This window comes from Phodopus roborovskii, unplaced genomic scaffold (genome assembly GCF_943737965.1).
Source record: "Phodopus roborovskii unplaced genomic scaffold, PHOROB, whole genome shotgun sequence".
Lineage (NCBI taxonomy): Eukaryota > Metazoa > Chordata > Mammalia > Rodentia > Cricetidae > Phodopus > Phodopus roborovskii.
The window spans coordinates 356,078-381,525 of NW_026125941.1; the positions used below are offsets into that span (position 1 = coordinate 356,078).

General features: G+C 44.3%; 2 protein-coding genes across 2 annotated transcripts; one reads left to right on the plus strand and one right to left on the minus strand.

The window, feature by feature from the left end:
• Positions 1–6,408: 6,408 nt before the first annotated feature.
• On the plus strand, positions 6,409–7,101 carry LOC127218087 (spindlin-2-like). Its single transcript, XM_051179087.1, has one exon. It carries the CDS (start codon positions 6,409–6,411, stop codon positions 7,099–7,101), a length of 693 nt encoding a protein of 230 aa, XP_051035044.1.
• A 6,040-nt stretch (positions 7,102–13,141) lies between these two features.
• LOC127218088 (spindlin-2-like) lies at positions 13,142–13,834 on the minus strand. Its single transcript, XM_051179088.1, has one exon. It carries the CDS (start codon positions 13,832–13,834, stop codon positions 13,142–13,144), a length of 693 nt encoding a protein of 230 aa, XP_051035045.1.
• Between the last annotated feature and the right edge of the window lie 11,614 nt (positions 13,835–25,448).

Here is a 25,448-nt window from a genome sequence, read left to right on the forward strand (position 1 = left end):
CCTAATTTGACAGGGTGTAGAAGCATTTAGAGGACAAATCTCTGGGCATGTCTGTAGGGAATTAATTGATTAGGTTAATGGAGGCGACAGTCCATTCTAACTGCCTGACTGAATGAAAAACAGAAAATCAACTATGGAGGTTCAACTCCTGCTGCTTCCTTAAATCCAGATGCAATGTTACCAGCTCGCTGCCTGCCCCTTCCATTTCTTCTTTTGTTGTTGTATGTTTGCTTTTTGTTTTTTGACAGGATTTCTCTCTGTAGCTCTGGCTGTTCTGGGATTCATTTTGTAAACCTGGCTATCCACAAATTCACAGAGATTAACTTCCCTCTGCCTCTTGGGTGTTGGGATTAAACATGTGTGCCCCCACTGCCCAGATGTTTCTTCCATTTCTCTTGCCATGACTTTCCTGCTATGATGGAATGTATTCCCTAGAACTGTCAGTCAAAATATTCTCCTTACATGGCTTCTTGTCAGTTATTTTCATACAGCTATGAGAAAAGTAACTAATGTTGTGTGGACAATGTGGTGACTTGAAGAAATTGTGGAGTTTGATATGATGACTGTGGGACAACCAGGAGGTGATAGGTACAAATAGTCCCAGTATCTTAGAATAAAAGAGTAAACAGATGTGTCTTGGAGAACCTAGATTCCTGTGTGGTTAACAAGAAACTATGTGATACCAGGCAGGGCTTACAAATACTCTATATGATCCACATTTCAACCTCTGCCTTCCTTCATGGTTACCTTTTTTTTTTTTTTTTTTTTTTTTACTTCGGCGAAGATTAAGCATACCACACACACAAACACAAAAGAATCAACCAACCATTTAATCTCTGAGTAGTTACATGGGCATATTATGGTTCAGTCTGGCTCAGACAGGAAAAGCAAAATGAGGTTTAGTCATTAATGGGGGAATGAAGGGATTCAGATGGGTCTTGATCTTTGAAGGTGAAGTAATAGCAATAGTACTTGAAAGAACACGGCGTCTTCCCTTGTGATGACCACAAGCACAGAGTATATCACAATTGTCATCATCATCTTTTTCACTTTCTGAGGAGCTCTCACCAAAAGCATATGGCTTCTCATAAACCCAGCAACATTTGGATGAGGGGCGGCCCAAGGGTTCATTATCAATAGTGTCACTTGACCACTCAACCCTCTTCCCTGACTTTGCCTCCTCTAATGGGTTGGACAGATTGCTATTTTTGAGCTCATCATCCAGTCCAACAGTGGTCTCTGAGATGGCTTCTGTCAGCTTAGATGTTGACTCTTCCGTAGCAGAACTGGAAGCAGGACAGGCAACAGGATGTGATGTATCCAAGGAGTCTGAGGAAATAGGAATTTGAAACCAGTCAGCCACAATTAGAATTGAATGTTACATTTGATTTGTCTTAGCATGCTCACCCTTGAGGTACCAAAGACACTCTTGTTTCTGAGTTGCTTGTTTGTTCAAATCAAGTCTTGAAAGCACAGAAAGTAGTTTGGTTGTCAATGAAGTGGCAGAAAGGAAATCTTGGCCAGACTGCTTCAATCTCCTGTCAGATTAAAAACCAAATGATATTTTACAATGCATGCCTTTGTGAAAATATCCTTAAAGAAATCACTTCATGGATCTTAACTTCTGATTTTTATTTGAGTAATAACACACACAGAGAACAATACTTTTTCTGTGCATATAAATGATTGTCTTTGAGTATGTCTATGGTCGACTGTGTGTACTGATGATGGTTAAATCAAAACTAGAAAAGAACTTAAGTGCCACGCTACTAAGGGAATCTGAATTTCATACTGGAATCCTGCTAGAATTATTTACTATAAGAAGAATGCAATTTCCTGTGCATCTTAAGTTTTAATGAAGTACTTAGTATGAAGGCAGGAGATGGATAGCTTTGATGAGTAATTACACATTAACATTAGTACTGGTGATGAACAGAAGGAAGACACTTGTCAGTAACTTGATCATTTGAAGGGAGAAATCACTTGTTATTTGAGGAAGGACATGAGTTAAAATGTGGACACGAGATTTGATGATGAGGTTCTTTCTCCATCTGATGCCTTCAGATACAGATGTAGAACTCTCAGCTACCATGTGTGCCTGCGGGCCACCCTGCTCCAAGCTATGAGGATAGTGGACTGAATCTCTAAAACTGTAAGGTAGCTTCAATTGTCATGGTTATCATATCTCTTATCAGCAATAAAACATTGACTAATAGAGACTGTCACATAGCTTCACGGAGAGAAGTAGCCTTGCAAGGAATTGTACACACACGGTGAGAACCTCCACAAACATATTATTAGTTGGCTACACTTTCTGTCTTTTGGGCTATTGAGCTGTCTATATCCAGGCCAGAGATCACAACACAAATCATTCTTGAGGTAGATTACTAGGAATCAAGCATGGTGATCATGGATACTTACCTTCCAGTACAACAAACTAATTAATGTGATAGACTTGGAATGATGTAATGGGTCAATGTCAGGGAAACTGTCAGTAAAATTCCCTTCCCTCAGTTCTTAAAATGACTTTAAATGGGTCTCCTGATAACTGTGCTTTAGGATGGAAAGGCTAGACCAGTAACCAAAAGATATAGATGTTTTGTTCCAGATTAAGTTTCTACTACAATTCTTCTGCTGGGTTCCAGATTACGTTTATATTACAAATCCACACTATACCACTGTTGTGCTTTTGCTGCAGTGGTGGGCAATGAAACACAAACCATAAGACTCAACACATTCAGTTGCAGTTTATTGCTGGAGGGATATAAGAGGAGGCTTAGGTGTTTAGGTATTGGCCAACCAGGGACAGAGAAAGAGAAAGAGAGAGGGAGAGAGAGAGAGAGAGAGAGAGAGAGAGAGAGAGAGAGAGAGAGAGACAGAGAGGTTGATGAGGGGCGCTTGCTTAAAAGGGGATGTTTACATATGCACACTGAGTCCTTACACAGGCATGTAAGGAGTGATTTAGGTATCATGTGGCCACACCAGGTATGTGTGTCCTGCCCATTGTCAGGGCCAGAGTCAGTATATGTCGAGGTTCCAACTACTAAGTAGGTGGGGAGTTTGGCCTGGCAGGTTATGAAGTAAGGACATCAAGTTCTCATGACTACTTCCTGATGATCTGGGGGCATACACCATCTTCGGGGAACCCAATAAAGCTTGGTGTTGCTAAATCCTGGGGTAGCTGGTTGTTTCATCACATTCCTGGCTGTATGGAACTCTGGTATCGCTGTAACCAGGCAAGATGTTGGCAGAGTAGACGACAAAATTGCATTTAGAAAGAATATTTTTTCTTCACTTCTGGTACTTGAGGGGAAGTCTATGAGATGGGGGGGAGGTTGGGTGAGCGGAGGGAGGTTGTCCGGAGATGAGGGAAGAGGGTCTATGGATCAGGGAGCAATTGAATAGTATTTATCTGGAGTGAATCAGACCCGTTTGTGTGGGTCCAATTTGGCTCCCTGGAACTCAGAAGAATCCTTTGAGTCTGTGAAAACCTAAATACTAGAAACATTAGCAGCACACTCAATGATAGAAATGATTTGCCTTGTAGCATTAACATTTTCAAAACTGACAGACATATTTATCACCTTAATTTTGAGAATGCAGTTATGACCGTAAAGTGTTTGGTATTCAGTGCCCCATCAGACTTGGATTAATAGCTTATTAGTTGGTTGTTCCATTGCAGTCTAGGCTTCATGGAATTTGTCTGGTTACCTTTACTCGGGAGGCACAACAGTTTGATGGTCTTTGTGTCTCCAGATCTGTGGCTTCCGGATGGCATTCCTGTTGGTTGGTGTAGAAGGTTTGAATGACTTATTGAGGGATATGTAGGGAGGAGATTGATGAGCAGGGTGTATTTAAAAAGGAAGAGTTCAGATCAGTCTGAGGACAGGGAGGAAAGCATATGGGGTTCCCAGTCCGGTGGAGTGTGGTTGTAGGAGTTAATCCTTATTCTTCTGAAATAGGAGACAAGATAGTTGATATTGGGGTCCTCCGATGCTAAAGGGAAAAAGATCCCATTGCAGTAGCTGTATATGAGGGGTGAGATTCAGGTGGAGAAGTACAGGGTTTGAGGGAGGATGGGTGAAACCATTGGGGAAGGCCCTCAAGCAGAGCAGCTTTTGGAGTGGCAAGAATTTCCTTGAAGGGACCACTTCTCACAAGGGGAGAACTGTAGCCGGGTCAGCTTTGGTAGGTTGAGGGCATGTAGCAGCATGAGCATGGGGAACTAGGGTGAAAGTAGATAGGAGAGTTTCTCATTCAGAAGAAGAAGCTGGGGTGGAAGAAACTGGAGGGGAAGAAGCTGGAGAGGAGGAAGGACAAGGAGTAGGAGAAGAAAGAGCCGAAGGGGTAGTTGGACGTTAAGGATGAAGTGTTGGAGGTTCATCAGCGGGGTCTGAGTTAGTGGAGGTTTCCTCAGGTTTAGAACTCATGGCTAGAAGGACATGAGATGGAGAAGAGGAAGATGAAAGAGAATGTTTAGCAGAGAGGTAGTAGAAAGCTTGGACGTGTGATAACTCCTTCCATCTACCTGTCCGCTGGCAGTAATTGGAAAGGTTCTGTGAAATGTCGGGATCTAAAGAGCCATCAGGTTGCCAATTTGACTTATTATGTATGTGGTTTCCAGGCTCTTTCTTAGTACAGACACGAGTGATTCTGGGTGCCTTAAAGAATGGCATTAAGTGAAAGGGTTTTACATTTTCTAGCAGACATCCCAGTGGAGTGGATGTGCTTTTGTCTTTTGTGGGTTTATTTCCCATGGGTGAAACAAAAATGTCAAAGATCGCTCTTGGAGCTTGTCAGCCTGAGAACGAGGTCAAGGGCAAGACTCGACAGGACTCAGCAGTCTGAAAAGCGGTAATCAGTAACCACCAGGGGCTTAAAGCTGAAAGTTGAATGTACCGCTCAGCGAGGGCACTTCTGGACTTCACCCATGGGAAATGTACCAGAGGTAATTGTCAGCAAGAGGAATCCTCCGTGCCCTTAAAGACTGAGACTGGGGGCTCCCCTGCTTCAAAGAGCACCAGAAGGGTACTGGAAGATGAACAGTCTTCGGGTTCAAGGAAATGTTTCCCCTGACCAGGAGAAGGGGTACCTGACTGAATTGTAGCCGCTGATGGATGGTGATCTCAGCAAATGAGTAGATGATGAGTGGGCTGTCATTTGGGATCAGGATCCCCAAGTGTCTCGGCCGGCCACCAGCAAGTGACAGGAGGATTATAGAGAGAGCATGTGTCAGTTTCACAGCACCAAATATTTTTCTTTGGCTACAGAGGCAGACAAGGAAACACAAGACACAGTTTAAAATTAAGCATAAAGGGGAGGAATCCACTTATGAGAAAATGAGACTCAAACATATAGAATGAGAATGAGAGTGTACCACACTTGATGGAATCTGTGGTTGCAGTGCAGCTGCCTCCGCAAGAGGAAGGCAGAAGAACCCACTAGCCCACCAGCAGCAGGCCACCAGTAGCACTCAGCTCGCATCTCCTGTCCCGTCACAATTCCAGACATACATGGCCGCAGACTAGCATGCAGGCAGGCTGTTGGCTCCTCTCTTTGGGCTCTACTGAGCTCTGCCTAGTCTGAGCGCCTTCTCTGCTCACTTTTGATGGAGGCAGAAGCAAAGTGTCCAATCCCTGCTGCAGAGCCCTGGACAGGACACCCAGAGAAACTAGTTCCTAAGTGGGAGCCAGGCAAGAGCGGTGTGGGAGGGAACTGTCCTGAGGGAGAAACAGAGTAGCAGTGGGCACGTGGCACGCATGGGGAGGAGGACCAGGGCTGCATTAGGAGCCAGGCACAGATTCGGAAATGAGCACAGTGGAGCATGGAGGAGGGGGAGAGGGGGTGAATACCTGGAGGAGACCTGGGTCTGCAGCCAGGACCCTGAGGCCCAGGCGGGGACGCTTAAGGCACTGAGGTTAAAGGCAAGGTGGAGGAAGAGAGGTACTTTGCATTCCTTCTCTCTGCCTCCAAACGGGTTAGCTCCCATGGCGCTGGAGCCCTAGGCTCTGGGAGCTCAGCTTAAAAGTGGCCAACTCTGGTGACTCACAGTTCCTAACCCTGGTGGTTATGCACTGCCCCACTGCCACTCTCCAGCCCATCCCAAGGGCACCAGGGAAGCTAGAAGCAAGCAGTACAGCAGCAGGTGCCCAGCCAGGTTTGTCCTCAGGCTTCTTGGGAGGGGGTGGTTAGGGACCAGCGCCTAGTGCTGAGGCTTCCAACCAGGAGAAGTTGGTCATTTGTCCCCTTAGCTAACAGGCTCTTCCTTTCTCCCCCTCCTCAGCCATGGACCCAGGACCCAGCACCAGCGCCCAGGATTCCAGGACACAGAAGGCTGAAGGGCAGCCCAACAGCCCAGCTAAAGGAGAAGGAGACAATGGCCATGAAGCCGCCAAGGATGCTGGTCCAATGGAGAAAAATGCTGCACAAGAGATGCCTAAGAGCAGATCTTCCTCCCCCGCCCAAAATAACATCGTGGGCCGCAGAATTTCCCACTTCTGGAAGGAAGATAACGGGAACGTCACTCATTGGAAGGCTACTGTCCTGGAGCAGATTGCTGTAATGCCGTCTCTCTATCTGGTAAAATATGACAACATCGACTGTGTGTATGGATTAGAACTTCACAACGACAAGAGAATAATATTCCTTGAAGTTCTTTCTGAAAGGGTGGAAACATCCAAAGGCCCTGATCCCATGCTTGCAGATGACATCATTGGAAAAGAGGTAGCACACCTCTTTGAGGGAGAGTGTGGCCTTAAGACTCACTGGAGGGGGCTGGTCCTGGGTCAAGCACCAGTCTTAACAACCTGTTTCTATATTACCTATGAGAAAGATCCAATCCTGTTTATGTACCAGCTTCTGGATGATTATAAAGAAGGAAACCTCCGTATCATTCCACGCTTGGATGAGGCTCCTCCACAAGAAGTAGATCTGGGAATTGCAGGTGGTCTAATAGGCAAACGTATAGAATACAAAAAAGAAGATGGGACTTCTAGAATTGGGAAGGTGATTCACCAAGTTGAATCAAAACCATCTGTATATTTTATCAAATTTGAGGATGATTTCCACATCTATGTCTATGATATGGTGAAAAATATCTGATTGATTGGTAATGTCATGTCACAACTGTTGAAATAAAGTTATAATTTCTAGATATGCAAAGGAATATGAGTGTGTTGGCAGCTCACAGTGAGCTTAACGGTTGGTTGTGCTGAGAAAGACACATTTCTGTGGGTAAGGCGTGCTGTCTGAGCACTTTGCCTTGTGGAAATGGCTGGGTGTGTTTTGGTGGGTGGAGCAGGAAAGGATGGAACAGCTGTCAATTCAGCCCGTGAGAGAAGTGAGCTCGTATCAAAGTCAGTCATCTAAAAATGGAATGGGCTTAGCTGGTCAGGTCTTGGGGGGAGGAGGAGAAGGGACTGGAGATGGGCTGTGGAGGAGCAGGCAGGAGGAGGTGACTGCCTAGGGACAGGTGGAGGGTAGCCAGAATGAGAGAGAGGCCAGAATGAGGGGAGGGACAGAGTGAAGGAAGAAACATGGATTGGGAAGGGAGGAAGGGAGGGGAAACAGAGTGAAGCCTTCTGGCCCCTTCTGGCCCTCACAAAACCAGACCTACTCTGTAGAAGAATACACAGAACAGCCTAAAAGTTGTACTCAATAAGGGTACTCAAGTCTGCTCCGCAGGGAGGTCCCTGATGACAGAGCCTCTGGGACTTGGGAGGCCAGGAGGACTCAAGTATAGGAGAGACAGACACTTAAAGGAGGTAGATGTAGGAGGAGCAATTCCAGAAAGAATGGCCTTCTGGGGCATCCACATTTTTCTGGCTGGCTGTCCATGGTGGCAATGGTTACCTGGCAAACAAAGGACAAGCATTGGAGGGTCACTGAAGGGCCTTTCCATGGAACTACTGGGACAGTGGAACCCAATTGCCTACCGGACTGGCCTGGTTTCAGAGATTCTGACACAATCTGAACCCTAAGCAAACCAGTAAGAGTTCCAGGCTAACTCTGGGCACAGGGTAAACACTTCCCTTTGGGAAAATGGATCCTTGGTGAATCCTGGAATGGCAGCCGTGTCACACCGTCCTTCCTCTTGCTGGAAGTCCTTCCGTTCTTAGGGGGCAGGGGCATCTGATGATTGTGCCACATGTCTCCATGCTATAGAGAGAGAACTTGGCAGTCCATGCTCTGTCACAGCTGCCTGAAGCCACAGGTGGCTCCATTCAGTGTCCAGGCAAAGGGAAACTGCCCTTCTTTAGGCCTATCATTCCAGTTAGATTCCCTGCAAAGCCTGTAGCAACTGACACCTTCTGGGTCCCTACTAACCAAACTAGCTTCCCCTGCCTTCTTAAATTCAGAGGCAATCCTGATGGAGATGTCTTGTGTGGGCTGGGAATTGTGGCTTTGCCTAAGTAGTTCCTTAGGCTGTACACTGCCATGTGGAAGGGCTGTCATTTGTGGGAAGAGGAATAGCAATGGCAATAAAGGGCCTCACAACTGTGGAGTCCTGGACATGGGTGCATGTCCTCCTCTTCTGCTCTCTCTTGCCATTCCCAGTACCCATCCTTCCGAAGTCCCTCTGAGAGCAGCACTGTGTGTGTTTGGCCTCCTCCTTCAGCTGTTGCCTCAGAAGAGAAGAGTGTTTCTGCTTCCTGCTGCTGAGGTCTTCCCAAGGCCACTCATGGAGACATTGAAAGAAGGTGTCAAATCTCTTTGATGCACCCCACCTAGCAAGCAGTGACTCTGTAGGCTGATGGCCTCAAGAATGGCACAGGACAAGCACCCCCTCACCAGCAGCTTTACTTTTCCTTCCTACATCATACGGTTTTTCTCAGCCAAAACCAGCAGGGCCTCCAGGGACCATTTCTGCTAACTCCCATGTTTTCTTTGATGTTTCTCTTTCTGTTGTGTTCTGCATGCAATTAGTCTTTTGGTCAGTTCCTATAACATAAAACACCTTGGCATAGGACCCATGTCCCAACAAGGATACCAGCATCGTAGTGTGAGCAAGTGTTCGTATCATTTTAATCTTGGAAAGGTTTCACTAGGCCATGCCTCCAGTTGCCCTGCCTTATTGGGCCTAAACAGGCCTGGCCATGAGGTCTCGTGGGACTGCCTGAGCTTAGCTCAAGTTTTGGCAACCTGTCTTTGGACTGTAAACTCCCCGTGGGAGTGAGTCCTCAAGTCCTGATGTAGGACTGAAGGTTGTCTAGCTATTTGCTAGTTTGTTAGAATATTATTGCTCCTTTCTCTTCATGTCACTTTTCCCCTTCCTAAGAGTCCTACTGCTTACCTCAACCCTATATAAGTCTCTCCTTTATGCAATAAACCGAGTTCCTGCTCCTGACCAGGCACCCTGTAGTATCTGATTGTCCTTGCAGTGGGCAAGGACTGAGGAACAGGCAGACAGCACGCTCAAGGTCACATTTCCCGGCTCCTCTCCTCTGGGGGAGGAATTGCAGAGGAACGACCTCTCACTGCCTCACGTGTGTAAAAAAAAAAAAAAAAAAAAAAAAAAAACAACAACCAAAAAAAAAAGGAAAGAAAGAAAGAAAGAAAATCAGTGCCGTGGTAGGAGCTGCATTTTTAGTTTTAGGACTAGTACCAGAGATACTGGTCTGATTACACGTGCTTGATCCCTTTGATTCTCTGTTCATTTGTTTTACCTTAGTCCCATAAGCAATTTGGGTGGGCTCTGTCCATCACTGTTACAGACACAGACGTGAGCAGAGGCAGCAGATGAACAGATCTTATCCTCATGAAGCTTTCTTTATACTGCAGCGATGTGCAGTGGTCATGTACTTCATAAGTCAGTATGAAGCATTTTCATTATGATAAGTGATAAGAGAAGGCACACCAAGGCCAGTTTGAAGAAAAGAAATTGCAGGGACAATGTACTTTTCAGAGAAACACAGTGCCCAGGAAGGGCCTCAGGTTGGTAATGGAAAGGTGAAGGTAGTGAGTCTGGCCATTTAGCAGCAGTCAAGGAGAATGTGCATTGCAGGTGGTGTGATGTCACTTGCTGAAGTTCAGTAGCCAGAGAAGATCTGTCATGTGTGAGGAGAAGCAGGTAGCAGGGGAACATGGTTGGAGCTGATGGAGAGTTAGAGAACTGTTGGAAGTCACAGGGGTTGGGGAGTGGTTGGACTTGGGCGTGGTGCTGCTAGAGTGATGGCTACCTGCTTCTCCTCACACATGACAGATCTTCTCTGGCTACTGAACTTCAGCAAGTGACATCACACCACCTGCAATGCACATTCTCCTTGACTGCTGCTAAATGGCCAGACTCACTACCTTCACCTTTCCATTACCAACCTGAGGCCCTTCCTGGGCACTGTGTTTCTCTGAAAAGTACATTGTCCCTGCAATTTCTTTTCTTCAAACTGGCCTTGGTGTGCCTTCTCTTATCACTTATCATAATGAAAATGCTTCATACTGACTTATGAAGTACATGACCACTGCACATCGCTGCAGTATAAAGAAAGCTTCATGAGGATAAGATCTGTTCATCTGCTGCCTCTGCTCACGTCTGTGTCTGTAACAGTGATGGACAGAGCCCACCCAAATTGCTTATGGGACTAAGGTAAAACAAATGAACAGAGAATCAAAGGGATCAAGCACGTGTAATCAGACCAGTATCTCTGGTACTAGTCCTAAAACTAAAAATGCAGCTCCTACCACGGCACTGATTTTCTTTCTTTCTTTCTTTCCTTTTTTTTTTGGTTGTTGTTTTTTTTTTTTTTTTTTTTTTACACACGTGAGGCAGTGAGAGGTCGTTCCTCTGCAATTCCTCCCCCCAGAGGAGAGGAGCCGGGAAATGTGACCTTGAGCGTGCTGTCTGCCTGTTCCTCAGTCCTTGCCCACTGCAAGGACAATCAGATACTACAGGGTGCCTGGTCAGGAGCAGGAACTCGGTTTATTGCATAAAGGAGAGACTTATATAGGGTTGAGGTAAGCAGTAGGACTCTTAGGAAGGGGAAAAGTGACATGAAGAGAAAGGAGCAATAATATTCTAACAAACTAGCAAATAGCTAGACAACCTTCAGTCCTACATCAGGACTTGAGGACTCACTCCCACGGGGAGTTTACAGTCCAAAGACAGGTTGCCAAAACTTGAGCTAAGCTCAGGCAGTCCCACGAGACCTCATGGCCAGGCCTGTTTAGGCCCAATAAGGCAGGGGCAACTGGAGGCATGGCCTAGTGAAACCTTTCCAAGATTAAAATGATACGAACACTTGCTCACACTACGATGCTGGTATCCTTGTTGGGACATGGGTCCTATGCCAAGGTGTTTTATGTTATAGGAACTGACCAAAAGACTAATTGCATGCAGAACACAACAGAAAGAGAAACATCAAAGAAAACATGGGAGTTAGCAGAAATGGTCCCTGGAGGCCCTGCTGGTTTTGGCTGAGAAAAACCGTATGATGTAGGAAGGAAAAGTAAAGCTGCTGGTGAGGGGTGCTTGTCCTGTGCCATTCTTGAGGCCATCAGCCTACAGAGTCACTGCTTGCTAGGTGGGGTGCATCAAAGAGATTTGACACCTTCTTTCAATGTCTCCATGAGTGGCCTTGGGAAGACCTCAGCAGCAGGAAGCAGAAACACTCTTCTCTTCTGAGGCAACAGCTGAAGGAGGAGGCCAAACACACACAGTGCTGCTCTCAGAGGGACTTCGGAAGGATGGGTACTGGGAATGGCAAGAGAGAGCAGAAGAGGAGGACATGCACCCATGTCCAGGACTCCACAGTTGTGAGGCCCTTTATTGCCATTGCTATTCCTCTTCCCACAAATGACAGCCCTTCCACATGGCAGTGTACAGCCTAAGGAACTACTTAGGCAAAGCCACAATTCCCAGCCCACACAAGACATCTCCATCAGGATTGCCTCTGAATTTAAGAAGGCAGGGGAAGCTAGTTTGGTTAGTAGGGACCCAGAAGGTGTCAGTTGCTACAGGCTTTGCAGGGAATCTAACTGGAATGATAGGCCTAAAGAAGGGCAGTTTCCCTTTGCCTGGACACTGAATGGAGCCACCTGTGGCTTCAGGCAGCTGTGACAGAGCATGGACTGCCAAGTTCTCTCTCTATAGCATGGAGACATGTGGCACAATCATCAGATGCCCCTGCCCCCTAAGAACGGAAGGACTTCCAGCAAGAGGAAGGACGGTGTGACACGGCTGCCATTCCAGGATTCACCAAGGATCCATTTTCCCAAAGGAAGTGTTTACCCTGTGCCCAGAGTTAGCCTGGAACTCTTACTGGTTTGCTTAGGGTTCAGATTGTGTCAGAATCTCTGAAACCAGGCCAGTCCGGTAGGCAATTGGGTTCCACTGTCCCAGTAGTTCCATGGAAAGGCCCTTCAGTGACCCTCCAATGCTTGTCCTTTGTTTGCCAGGTAACCATTGCCACCATGGACAGCCAGCCAGAAAAATGTGGATGCCCCAGAAGGCCATTCTTTCTGGAATTGCTCCTCCTACATCTACCTCCTTTAAGTGTCTGTCTCTCCTATACTTGAGTCCTCCTGGCCTCCCAAGTCCCAGAGGCTCTGTCATCAGGGACCTCCCTGCGGAGCAGACTTGAGTACCCTTATTGAGTACAACTTTTAGGCTGTTCTGTGTATTCTTCTACAGAGTAGGTCTGGTTTTGTGAGGGCCAGAAGGGGCCAGAAGGCTTCACTCTGTTTCCCCTCCCTTCCTCCCTTCCCAATCCATGTTTCTTCCTTCACTCTGTCCCTCCCCCTCATTCTGGCCTCTCTCTCATTCTGGCTACCCTCCACCTGTCCCTAGGCAGTCACCTCCTCCTGCCTGCTCCTCCACAGCCCATCTCCAGTCCCTTCTCCTCCTCCCCCCAAGACCTGACCAGCTAAGCCCATTCCATTTTTAGATGACTGACTTTGATACGAGCTCACTTCTCTCACGGGCTGAATTGACAGCTGTTCCATCCTTTCCTGCTCCACCCACCAAAACACACCCAGCCATTTCCACAAGGCAAAGTGCTCAGACAGCACGCCTTACCCACAGAAATGTGTCTTTCTCAGCACAACCAACCGTTAAGCTCACTGTGAGCTGCCAACACACTCATATTCCTTTGCATATCTAGAAATTATAACTTTATTTCAACAGTTGTGACATGACATTACCAATCAATCAGATATTTTTCACCATATCATAGACATAGATGTGGAAATCATCCTCAAATTTGATAAAATATACAGATGGTTTTGATTCAACTTGGTGAATCACCTTCCCAATTCTAGAAGTCCCATCTTCTTTTTTGTATTCTATACGTTTGCCTATTAGACCACCTGCAATTCCCAGATCTACTTCTTGTGGAGGAGCCTCATCCAAGCGTGGAATGATACGGAGGTTTCCTTCTTTATAATCATCCAGAAGCTGGTACATAAACAGGATTGGATCTTTCTCATAGGTAATATAGAAACAGGTTGTTAAGACTGGTGCTTGACCCAGGACCAGCCCCCTCCAGTGAGTCTTAAGGCCACACTCTCCCTCAAAGAGGTGTGCTACCTCTTTTCCAATGATGTCATCTGCAAGCATGGGATCAGGGCCTTTGGATGTTTCCACCCTTTCAGAAAGAACTTCAAGGAATATTATTCTCTTGTCGTTGTGAAGTTCTAATCCATACACACAGTCGATGTTGTCATATTTTACCAGATAGAGAGACGGCATTACAGCAATCTGCTCCAGGACAGTAGCCTTCCAATGAGTGACGTTCCCGTTATCTTCCTTCCAGAAGTGGGAAATTCTGCGGCCCACGATGTTATTTTGGGCGGGGGAGGAAGATCTGCTCTTAGGCATCTCTTGTGCAGCATTTTTCTCCATTGGACCAGCATCCTTGGCGGCTTCATGGCCATTGTCTCCTTCTCCTTTAGCTGGGCTGTTGGGCTGCCCTTCAGCCTTCTGTGTCCTGGAATCCTGGGCGCTGGTGCTGGGTCCTGGGTCCATGGCTGAGGAGGGGGAGAAAGGAAGAGCCTGTTAGCTAAGGGGACAAATGACCAACTTCTCCTGGTTGGAAGCCTCAGCACTAGGCGCTGGTCCCTAACCACCCCCTCCCAAGAAGCCTGAGGACAAACCTGGCTGGGCACCTGCTGCTGTACTGCTTGCTTCTAGCTTCCCTGGTGCCCTTGGGATGGGCTGGAGAGTGGCAGTGGGGCAGTGCATAACCACCAGGGTTAGGAACTGTGAGTCACCAGAGTTGGCCACTTTTAAGCTGAGCTCCCAGAGCCTAGGGCTCCAGCGCCATGGGAGCTAACCCGTTTGGAGGCAGAGAGAAGGAATGCAAAGTACCTCTCTTCCTCCACCTTGCCTTTAACCTCAGTGCCTTAAGCGTCCCCCGCCTGGGCCTCAGGGTCCTGGCTGCAGACCCAGGTCTCCTCCAGGTATTCACCCCCTCTCCCCCTCCTCCATGCTCCACTGTGCTCATTTCCGAATCTGTGCCTGGCTCCTAATGCAGCCCTGGTCCTCCTCCCCCATGCGTGCCACGTGCCCACTGCTACTCTGTTTCTCCCTCAGGACAGTTCCCTCCCACACCGCTCTTGCCTGGCTCCCACTTAGGAACTAGTTTCTCTGGGTGTCCTGTCCAGGGCTCTGCAGCAGGGATTGGACACTTTGCTTCTGCCTCCATCAAAAGTGAGCAGAGAAGGCGCTCAGACTAGGCAGAGCTCAGTAGAGCCCAAAGAGAGGAGCCAACAGCCTGCCTGCATGCTAGTCTGCGGCCATGTATGTCTGGAATTGTGACGGGACAGGAGATGCGAGCTGAGTGCTACTGGTGGCCTGCTGCTGGTGGGCTAGTGGGTTCTTCTGCCTTCCTCTTGCGGAGGCAGCTGCACTGCAACCACAGATTCCATCAAGTGTGGTACACTCTCATTCTCATTCTATATGTTTGAGTCTCATTTTCTCATAAGTGGATTCCTCCCCTTTATGCTTAATTTTAAACTGTGTCTTGTGTTTCCTTGTCTGCCTCTGTAGCCAAAGAAAAATATTTGGTGCTGTGAAACTGACACATGCTCTCTCTATAATCCTCCTGTCACTTGCTGGTGGCCGGCCGAGACACTTGGGGATCCTGATCCCAAATGACAGCCCACTCATCATCTACTCATTTGCTGAGATCACCATCCATCAGCGGCTACAATTCAGTCAGGTACCCCTTCTCCTGGTCAGGGGAAACATTTCCTTGAACCCGAAGACTGTTCATCTTCCAGTACCCTTCTGGTGCTCTTTGAAGCAGGGGAGCCCCCAGTCTCAGTCTTTAAGGGCACGGAGGATTCCTCTTGCTGACAATTACCTCTGGTACATTTCCCATGGGTGAAGTCCAGAAGTGCCCTCGCTGAGCGGTACATTCAACTTTCAGCTTTAAGCCCCTGGTGGTTACTGATTACCGCTTTTCAGACTGCTGAGTCCTGTCGAGTCTTGCCCTTGACCTCGTTCTCAGGCTGACAAGCTCCAAGAGCGATCTTTGACATTTTTGTTTCACCCATGGGAAATAAACCCACAAAAGACAAAAGCACATCCACTCCACTGGGATGTCTGCTAGAAAATGTAAAACCCTTTCACTTAATGCCATTCTTTAAGGCACCCAGAATCACTCGTGTCTGTACTAAGAAAGAGCCTGGAAACCACATACATAATAAGTCAAATTGGCAACCTGATGGCTCTTTAGATCCCGACATTTCACAGAACCTTTCCAATTACTGCCAGCGGACAGGTAGATGGAAGGAGTTATCACACGTCCAAGCTTTCTACTACCTCTCTGCTAAACATTCTCTTTCATCTTCCTCTTCTCCATCTCATGTCCTTCTAGCCATGAGTTCTAAACCTGAGGAAACCTCCACTAACTCAGACCCCGCTGATGAACCTCCAACACTTCATCCTTAACGTCCAACTACCCCTTCGGCTCTTTCTTCTCCTACTCCTTGTCCTTCCCTCCTCTCCAGCTTCTTCCCCTCCAGTTTCTTCCACCCCAGCTTCTTCTTCTGAATGAGAAACTCTCCTATCTACTTTCACCCTAGTTCCCCATGCTCATGCTGCTACATGCCCTCAACCTACCAAAGCTGACCCGGCTACAGTTCTCCCCTTGTGAGAAGTGGTCCCTTCAAGGAAATTCTTGCCACTCCAAAAGCTGCTCTGCTTGAGGGCCTTCCCCAATGGTTTCACCCATCCTCCCTCAAACCCTGTACTTCTCCACCTGAATCTCACCCCTCATATACAGCTACTGCAATGGGATCTTTTTCCCTTTAGCATCGGAGGACCCCAATATCAACTATCTTGTCTCCTATTTCAGAAGAATAAGGATTAACTCCTACAACCACACTCCACCGGACTGGGAACCCCATATGCTTTCCTCCCTGTCCTCAGACTGATCTGAACTCTTCCTTTTTAAATACACCCTGCTCATCAATCTCCTCCCTACATATCCCTCAATAAGTCATTCAAACCTTCTACACCAACCAACAGGAATGCCATCCGGAAGCCACAGATCTGGAGACACAAAGACCATCAAACTGTTGTGCCTCCCGAGTAAAGGTAACCAGACAAATTCCATGAAGCCTAGACTGCAATGGAACAACCAACTAATAAGCTATTAATCCAAGTCTGATGGGGCACTGAATACCAAACACTTTACGGTCATAACTGCATTCTCAAAATTAAGGTGATAAATATGTCTGTCAGTTTTGAAAATGTTAATGCTACAAGGCAAATCATTTCTATCATTGAGTGTGCTGCTAATGTTTCTAGTATTTAGGTTTTCACAGACTCAAAGGATTCTTCTGAGTTCCAGGGAGCCAAATTGGACCCACACAAACGGGTCTGATTCACTCCAGATAAATACTATTCAATTGCTCCCTGATCCATAGACCCTCTTCCCTCATCTCCGGACAACCTCCCTCCGCTCACCCAACCTCCCCCCCCATCTCATAGACTTCCCCTCAAGTACCAGAAGTGAAGAAAAATATTCTTTCTAAATGCAATTTTGTCGTCTACTCTGCCAACATCTTGCCTGGTTACAGCGATACCAGAGTTCCATACAGCCAGGAATGTGATGAAACAACCAGCTACCCCAGGATTTAGCAACACCAAGCTTTATTGGGTTCCCCGAAGATGGTGTATGCCCCCAGATCATCAGGAAGTAGTCATGAGAACTTGATGTCCTTACTTCATAACCTGCCAGGCCAAACTCCCCACCTACTTAGTAGTTGGAACCTCGACATATACTGACTCTGGCCCTGACAATGGGCAGGACACACATACCTGGTGTGGCCACATGATACCTAAATCACTCCTTACATGCCTGTGTAAGGACTCAGTGTGCATATGTAAACATCCCCTTTTAAGCAAGCGCCCCTCATCAACCTCTCTGTCTCTCTCTCTCTCTCTCTCTCTCTCTCTCTCTCTCTCTCTCTCCCTCTCTCTTTCTCTTTCTCTGTCCCTGGTTGGCCAATACCTAAACACCTAAGCCTCCTCTTATATCCCTCCAGCAATAAACTGCAACTGAATGTGTTGAGTCTTATGGTTTGTGTTTCATTGCCCACCACTGCAGCAAAAGCACAACAGTGGTATAGTGTGGATTTGTAATATAAACGTAATCTGGAACCCAGCAGAAGAATTGTAGTAGAAACTTAATCTGGAACAAAACATCTATATCTTTTGGTTACTGGTCTAGCCTTTCCATCCTAAAGCACAGTTATCAGGAGACCCATTTAAAGTCATTTTAAGAACTGAGGGAAGGGAATTTTACTGACAGTTTCCCTGACATTGACCCATTACATCATTCCAAGTCTATCACATTAATTAGTTTGTTGTACTGGAAGGTAAGTATCCATGATCACCATGCTTGATTCCTAGTAATCTACCTCAAGAATGATTTGTGTTGTGATCTCTGGCCTGGATATAGACAGCTCAATAGCCCAAAAGACAGAAAGTGTAGCCAACTAATAATATGTTTGTGGAGGTTCTCACCGTGTGTGTACAATTCCTTGCAAGGCTACTTCTCTCCGTGAAGCTATGTGACAGTCTCTATTAGTCAATGTTTTATTGCTGATAAGAGATATGATAACCATGACAATTGAAGCTACCTTACAGTTTTAGAGATTCAGTCCACTATCCTCATAGCTTGGAGCAGGGTGGCCCGCAGGCACACATGGTAGCTGAGAGTTCTACATCTGTATCTGAAGGCATCAGATGGAGAAAGAACCTCATCATCAAATCTCGTGTCCACATTTTAACTCATGTCCTTCCTCAAATAACAAGTGATTTCTCCCTTCAAATGATCAAGTTACTGACAAGTGTCTTCCTTCTGTTCATCACCAGTACTAATGTTAATGTGTAATTACTCATCAAAGCTATCCATCTCCTGCCTTCATACTAAGTACTTCATTAAAACTTAAGATGCACAGGAAATTGCATTCTTCTTATAGTAAATAATTCTAGCAGGATTCCAGTATGAAATTCAGATTCCCTTAGTAGCGTGGCACTTAAGTTCTTTTCTAGTTTTGATTTAACCATCATCAGTACACACAGTCGACCATAGACATACTCAAAGACAATCATTTATATGCACAGAAAAAGTATTGTTCTCTGTGTGTGTTATTACTCAAATAAAAATCAGAAGTTAAGATCCATGAAGTGATTTCTTTAAGGATATTTTCACAAAGGCATGCATTGTAAAATATCATTTGGTTTTTAATCTGACAGGAGATTGAAGCAGTCTGGCCAAGATTTCCTTTCTGCCACTTCATTGACAACCAAACTACTTTCTGTGCTTTCAAGACTTGATTTGAACAAACAAGCAACTCAGAAACAAGAGTGTCTTTGGTACCTCAAGGGTGAGCATGCTAAGACAAATCAAATGTAACATTCAATTCTAATTGTGGCTGACTGGTTTCAAATTCCTATTTCCTCAGACTCCTTGGATACATCACATCCTGTTGCCTGTCCTGCTTCCAGTTCTGCTACGGAAGAGTCAACATCTAAGCTGACAGAAGCCATCTCAGAGACCACTGTTGGACTGGATGATGAGCTCAAAAATAGCAATCTGTCCAACCCATTAGAGGAGGCAAAGTCAGGGAAGAGGGTTGAGTGGTCAAGTGACACTATTGATAATGAACCCTTGGGCCGCCCCTCATCCAAATGTTGCTGGGTTTATGAGAAGCCATATGCTTTTGGTGAGAGCTCCTCAGAAAGTGAAAAAGATGATGATGACAATTGTGATATACTCTGTGCTTGTGGTCATCACAAGGGAAGACGCCGTGTTCTTTCAAGTACTATTGCTATTACTTCACCTTCAAAGATCAAGACCCATCTGAATCCCTTCATTCCCCCATTAATGACTAAACCTCATTTTGCTTTTCCTGTCTGAGCCAGACTGAACCATAATATGCCCATGTAACTACTCAGAGATTAAATGGTTGGTTGATTCTTTTGTGTTTGTGTGTGTGGTATGCTTAATCTTCACGAAGTAAATAAAAAAAAAAAAAAAAAAAAAAAAAGGTAACCATGAAGGAAGGCAGAGGTTGAAATGTGGATCATATAGAGTATTTGTAAGCCCTGCCTGGTATCACATAGTTTCTTGTTAACCACACAGGAATCTAGGTTCTCCAAGACACATCTGTTTACTCTTTTATTCTAAGATACTGGGACTATTTGTACCTATCACCTCCTGGTTGTCCCACAGTCATCATATCAAACTCCACAATTTCTTCAAGTCACCACATTGTCCACACAACATTAGTTACTTTTCTCATAGCTGTATGAAAATAACTGACAAGAAGCCATGTAAGGAGAATATTTTGACTGACAGTTCTAGGGAATACATTCCATCATAGCAGGAAAGTCATGGCAAGAGAAATGGAAGAAACATCTGGGCAGTGGGGGCACACATGTTTAATCCCAACACCCAAGAGGCAGAGGGAAGTTAATCTCTGTGAATTTGTGGATAGCCAGGTTTACAAAATGAATCCCAGAACAGCCAGAGCTACAGAGAGAAATCCTGTCAAAAAACAAAAAGCAAACATACAACAACAAAAGAAGAAATGGAAGGGGCAGGCAGCGAGCTGGTAACATTGCATCTGGATTTAAGGAAGCAGCAGGAGTTGAACCTCCATAGTTGATTTTCTGTTTTTCATTCAGTCAGGCAGTTAGAATGGACTGTCGCCTCCATTAACCTAATCAATTAATTCCCTACAGACATGCCCAGAGATTTGTCCTCTAAATGCTTCTACACCCTGTCAAATTAGGCATCAACATAGGTTATTACAATCTCATACTTTATCGACTTGACATCTAACCTCTTGCTTAGAAATATTAGGTGTTGTTTGTGTGTTGGTGGCACACACCTTTAATCCCAGTGCTCAGGAGGCAGAAGCTGGTGTATCTATGTAAGGTTGATTCCAGCCTGGTCTTCAAGAGCTATTCCCAGGACAGCCTCCAAAGCAACACAGAGAAATCCTGTCTCAAAAAACAGAAACAGAAACAAAAAAATAGTAATGTGTCGAGTGTTTTTCTTTCTGTGTACCTGTGCACCATGCGCGTGGAGTGTCTGTGCAGTCCAGACAGGGACATCAGATTTCCTAGAACTGGAGTTACAGATGGTTTTGAACCGCCATTTTGATGCTAGGAATTGAACCCAGGTCCTCTAGAAATGAGGTTAGTGCTTTCATCAAGTGAGCCAACTATCAAGCACTTTAAACATTACTTGTAAGTAATATCCCTTTCCCCTTTGTTCCCATAATTTCATGGCTGTCAATAATACAAAATGCATTCATTCAGTCCCACTTCAAAAGTTCTCATACTCTTCAGCAGTTCCAACATTATTTTAAAATTTAAAGTCCATGTCTTATTGAAATTCAAGGTAATTTCTTAACTATCACATTCTATTGAAAAGGGAGGGGGGCAACAAGATGGCTCAGTGAGTAAAAACAATGGCTGCCACACCTGGCAAACCTGGGTGACCCGTGGAAGGAGAGAACTGACTCTTGATTTATTCAAGTTCTCCTCTAACCTCCACAAACAGATACCACAGTGTGTGTTAAGTGAGAGGGGGTGTACATGCACCTACACACAAACATAATTTAAACAAAAATAAAATAAAAATAGTTTACTTCACAAACAATGAAATAGAAAAATGTTGCTATTTCAAAGGGAAGAAAGGGAACATAGAAAAGCATGATCAAACCAAACCAATGTAGAAACTCAGAAATCCTACACCATATCCTGCAGCTACATGTTTGTTATGTGGGATTCATGGTGAAATCATGTGCATTAGAAAGGGCTTATTTAGGTAGTCCCACTGCTCTACCTCTGCTTCTAAATGTACACACAGCTTCCCTATTGAACTAGATTCATTCTATGTCCACAACTTTCCTTGGCACATATCCACGGTTTTGACATCTCCAACATCCTGAGCTCTCCACTGATAAAGACGTTTAACCCTCACAGCTTCATACAACGGACTCAACACCTTCCGGGACTCCAAACCTTTCACACATTGACCTCAGAAGCTCTCTGGAATCATGGTACAAGACTCCATGACCCCTTTAGTGTTTCTATATATCATGTGCACAAAACCAAAACCACATGGCTAACACTGCCAAGATTTGCAGCAATGTCTAGTTGGAGTCTGGACCCTGGGGACTACAGTTGCATCAATGACTGTGTACTGATCTTAGGGAAACACTTTCTGAAGGAGTAATTGTCTAAATTATGGAATACTTTCAGTAACATTCTCAGTTTAGGTCCTGCCCTTACAAATGAATTTTCATTTCTGTAAGTAGGAGCCTTTGATGGTTGGTTTATTGATGATAGGGTATCTTATTGTGCAATGCACAGTAAGAGGCTCCTCTTCAACATAAAGCCACTTTTTGAACATCTGTAACTTTACACATGTTAAATCAAGGACTTTCCCTTCATAATGCACATTCCTTCTATTTTTGTGGTCCAGTTGTGGTGGGTTAGTTTGGAAGGGTGTATGTGTGTGGAGACCTCAATAAGAGTAGAGCAATAGCCATGCAATGCTGTTCTGTCTTGGTACATTACCTCTGTGAAACAAATTAGTTCATTATTCCTGTATTCAGCTTCATTGAAATTCTCAGGGCATGAACAGAATATAGAAAGAGTAAGGGCATGAACATCACACAAATGGCTTCTAGGCTGGCTCTCAATACAGTCTTTGACTCTTTCTGAAGTCCCATGAGCTGTGCCTCCACTGTCAATATTTCTGTTAGACATCTGGTCTTTGAACCTCTTACCAGAACAGACCATTAAGGACGGCTTACACAATTTGAGGGATTTTCTAATCTATAGTTACAAACTCTCCCATGTCTTATACATCGAGACTCATCACATAAACAAACCTATTTCTGCCTACCAGTTTTCTGTATTAGTTATTGTTCTTATTACTGTGACACAATACCTAACACAAAGCAATTTAAGGGAGGAAGGATTCATCACAGCTTACAGTTTAAGAGGGTACATTCCTTTCTAACAGGGAAGAGATAGCAGTATGCAGGGAAGGAAGAAGAAGTCAGCTGGTCATAGGGCATCTGCATTCAGGAGGCAATGGCAAATGAATAATGCTATGCATTTTACTTTCTCTTTTTTATTCACTTGCAGTTAGAAGGGATCTCACCTCCATTCATCTCATGCGAGAAATCCTTCACAGATATGCCCAGTCATTTGCCTTCCAGGTAATTCTCGATCCAGTCACTCTGACAAGCAATCAATCATCATACTTACTGTATATGAATGTCAGGTTTTTTTTTAATGTTGTATCAATTGGGACCTTTGTAGTGTTACTTAATTTATCTACATCATTTTATTCTTACTTTCCTACAGAGGAAAAGGTATATCCTTATATATGGGGGTTTGTGCAATAATATCTATGTCCATTCTTATTCTGCAGCCCACTATCTTAGTAAGAACTTACAACATATAAGGGTTAGTACTGCTCTACATTTTGAAATTTGAAAGGATGCTATATTTTCAAATGTCTAACCATTTCACTTGTCTCATAATCACCCCCAAAAAATTTTGTACCTTAAACAAACTTACAGTTTCAGAAATCTCTACTGCTCTCTCATCTATCATCCTCATATATTTAACTGGATTTCAACACAAATATGTCCTTTCAACACTTTTTGAGTCCTCCCATTTCCTATTTTTGTTCACATTATCTTGCCAATTTCTTGGCTTTCTATGCCACTGAAAGACTCAGTTGAAATGTTTGTAAATTTCAGGGAAAAACTGTCAAAGAAAATACAACAGTATCTTGAGTTTAGCACTAAGCCCAGGGATTTATCGTGAAAAACTATGAATCATAAAAAAAAAAGGCAAAATCCTTCTTCATTTAAATATTTTCTGTGTCATTCTATTTGCCCTATAATCTGAGATTCCTATTCAAACTCATGTTATATATCTGTGTTTGGTATTTTTACATTTATCTTCTATTCCTCTTAATTTCCTGTTCAATTATTTCCAAACACAATTAATGAATTATTAAATTCATCCATTTAATTTTACATACCTTTCTGACAACTTGATTTGGTATTTTTCTTATTGGTATATACTTTATTATGTTTTTAATTCTTTGCTCAATTTCTGGCTTGGCATTTATTTCATTGAACAAACTAAGCACTGTTATTTTATAACCTAGTCTAACAATATTTTCTGATTTTTGTGTTTTTATTTCTTTTCTAGTATTTTATTTATTCTGTGAAAACTTTTTTGGCTTTTTCAAGACAGGCTTTGTCTGTATTGCTTTGGGAGTTCCAGGAGCCTGTCCTGGAACTAGCTCTATAGACAAGGCTGAACTGAAACTCACAGAGATTCTCCTGTCTCTCCCTCCTAAGAGCTGGGACTAAAGGCATATGTCATCACTGCCCAGCTCTCTGAAAACATTCATGCATGGATCCTGCTTAAGTCCATCTCCCTATTGCCTCCTTTGTAACCTCTCCCCCGGACATGCCTCCTTTCCAAATTCATGTCCTATATTTTATATCTATAACCCACTAAGGGCAATAGCTGCTGCCCATATTTGGGTAGTTGAAGTTATCCTTGAAACATGGCAACATTCCCCAAAGACAAAAGAAAAGAGATCTTTTCTATTGTGGAATATTAAAGATGTGTTATGCTTGAAACATTTGTTTAATGAATCAAATATGTATAGCATTTTTCACATGTTGCATTTGTTTAACTCTGTGAAAATGTGTTAGTTTGCCTGTCTGAAGCACCTGCATGGCCAAGAGCAAGGCAGGAGAAAGGACAGAAATGAGAAGGGGCTGGAATTCTCAGAGAATAAATAAAAATAGGATTGCTTAATTTATGGCTTCTCTACTTCCTCTTCTGGCTAACTCTTATTATTAATTGAAGTATGTCAACTCAGGACATGGTTCTCCTGCTTAAAACCCCCCTTGAGCACGGCTTGGGCTACAATACGATCCCAAACACACAGTGTAGTCAGTGACCAGCTGACTAGTAAAGACTTTCTATTGGCTTAAAGCCATGTCTCAGCAGTCTTCCCTGGTGGAAATCTCACAACACACTGAGTCCTCCACCATCATAGAATAAACATTTACGAGATTTTTTTCTTTTTTTTTTCTTTTGCCTTTCTACTGAGACACAGCATTGTTAGGCTAGCCTTAACCACAGTCTTTAAGCAATCTAATGAATCCATATGTAACATATATAATGGATAATATTCTATAGTTCTGATCCCTGATTATATGACACACATACATATGAATTACTTTGATAACATTACTTCCTAACTCATATCCATTATAAGATTTACATTAACCAAGAACTTGTGTCTTCTGTTTTTCATCTCTGTTTCTAGTTGTTTCATTTAATTATGTTATCCTTATTTTTTTTTCTATTAAACGATGGCTCCAGTCAGTGAAGAAGGTGGGAAAACTGCAGATATGAAACTCTCCCACTGCTCTTCCAAACCCATTTCCTCAGTCCCTAGCTCTGCAGCAGGCCACCTACTGTGGTCCTTCTACCACCATCAGTCTCATATTCCCATCTTCTCCCTAACCTGCCTCCCCAATTCATTGCTTCTTCCCAGTCCTTAACTCCATTAGACACTCCCTGGTAATTGTTAATCTCAGAGATCAGAGAAGACAACTGACTGAAATCATCATGGCCACATCGATTAAAGGAAGCTTTTTTATTCATGTCCACAGGGTGTCTCGCCTTAAGAGGGGGTTAAACAGGACAAGTCTTGGAAATTAGAACATGAGGTCTTTTATAGTTCAGGGACCGAGAATTTACAAATAGGACATTTGATAGTTAAATAGGTGGGGTTATAAAACAGAATATAAGTATAAGCATAACAAGTTAGTCATTACATCCTCCTGATACAAAGATATGTTTGCAATGTTATAGATGCAAGGCTATAGGATGTCACGTTATAGGTAATCATAATAACTTTTTGAATCAAAGG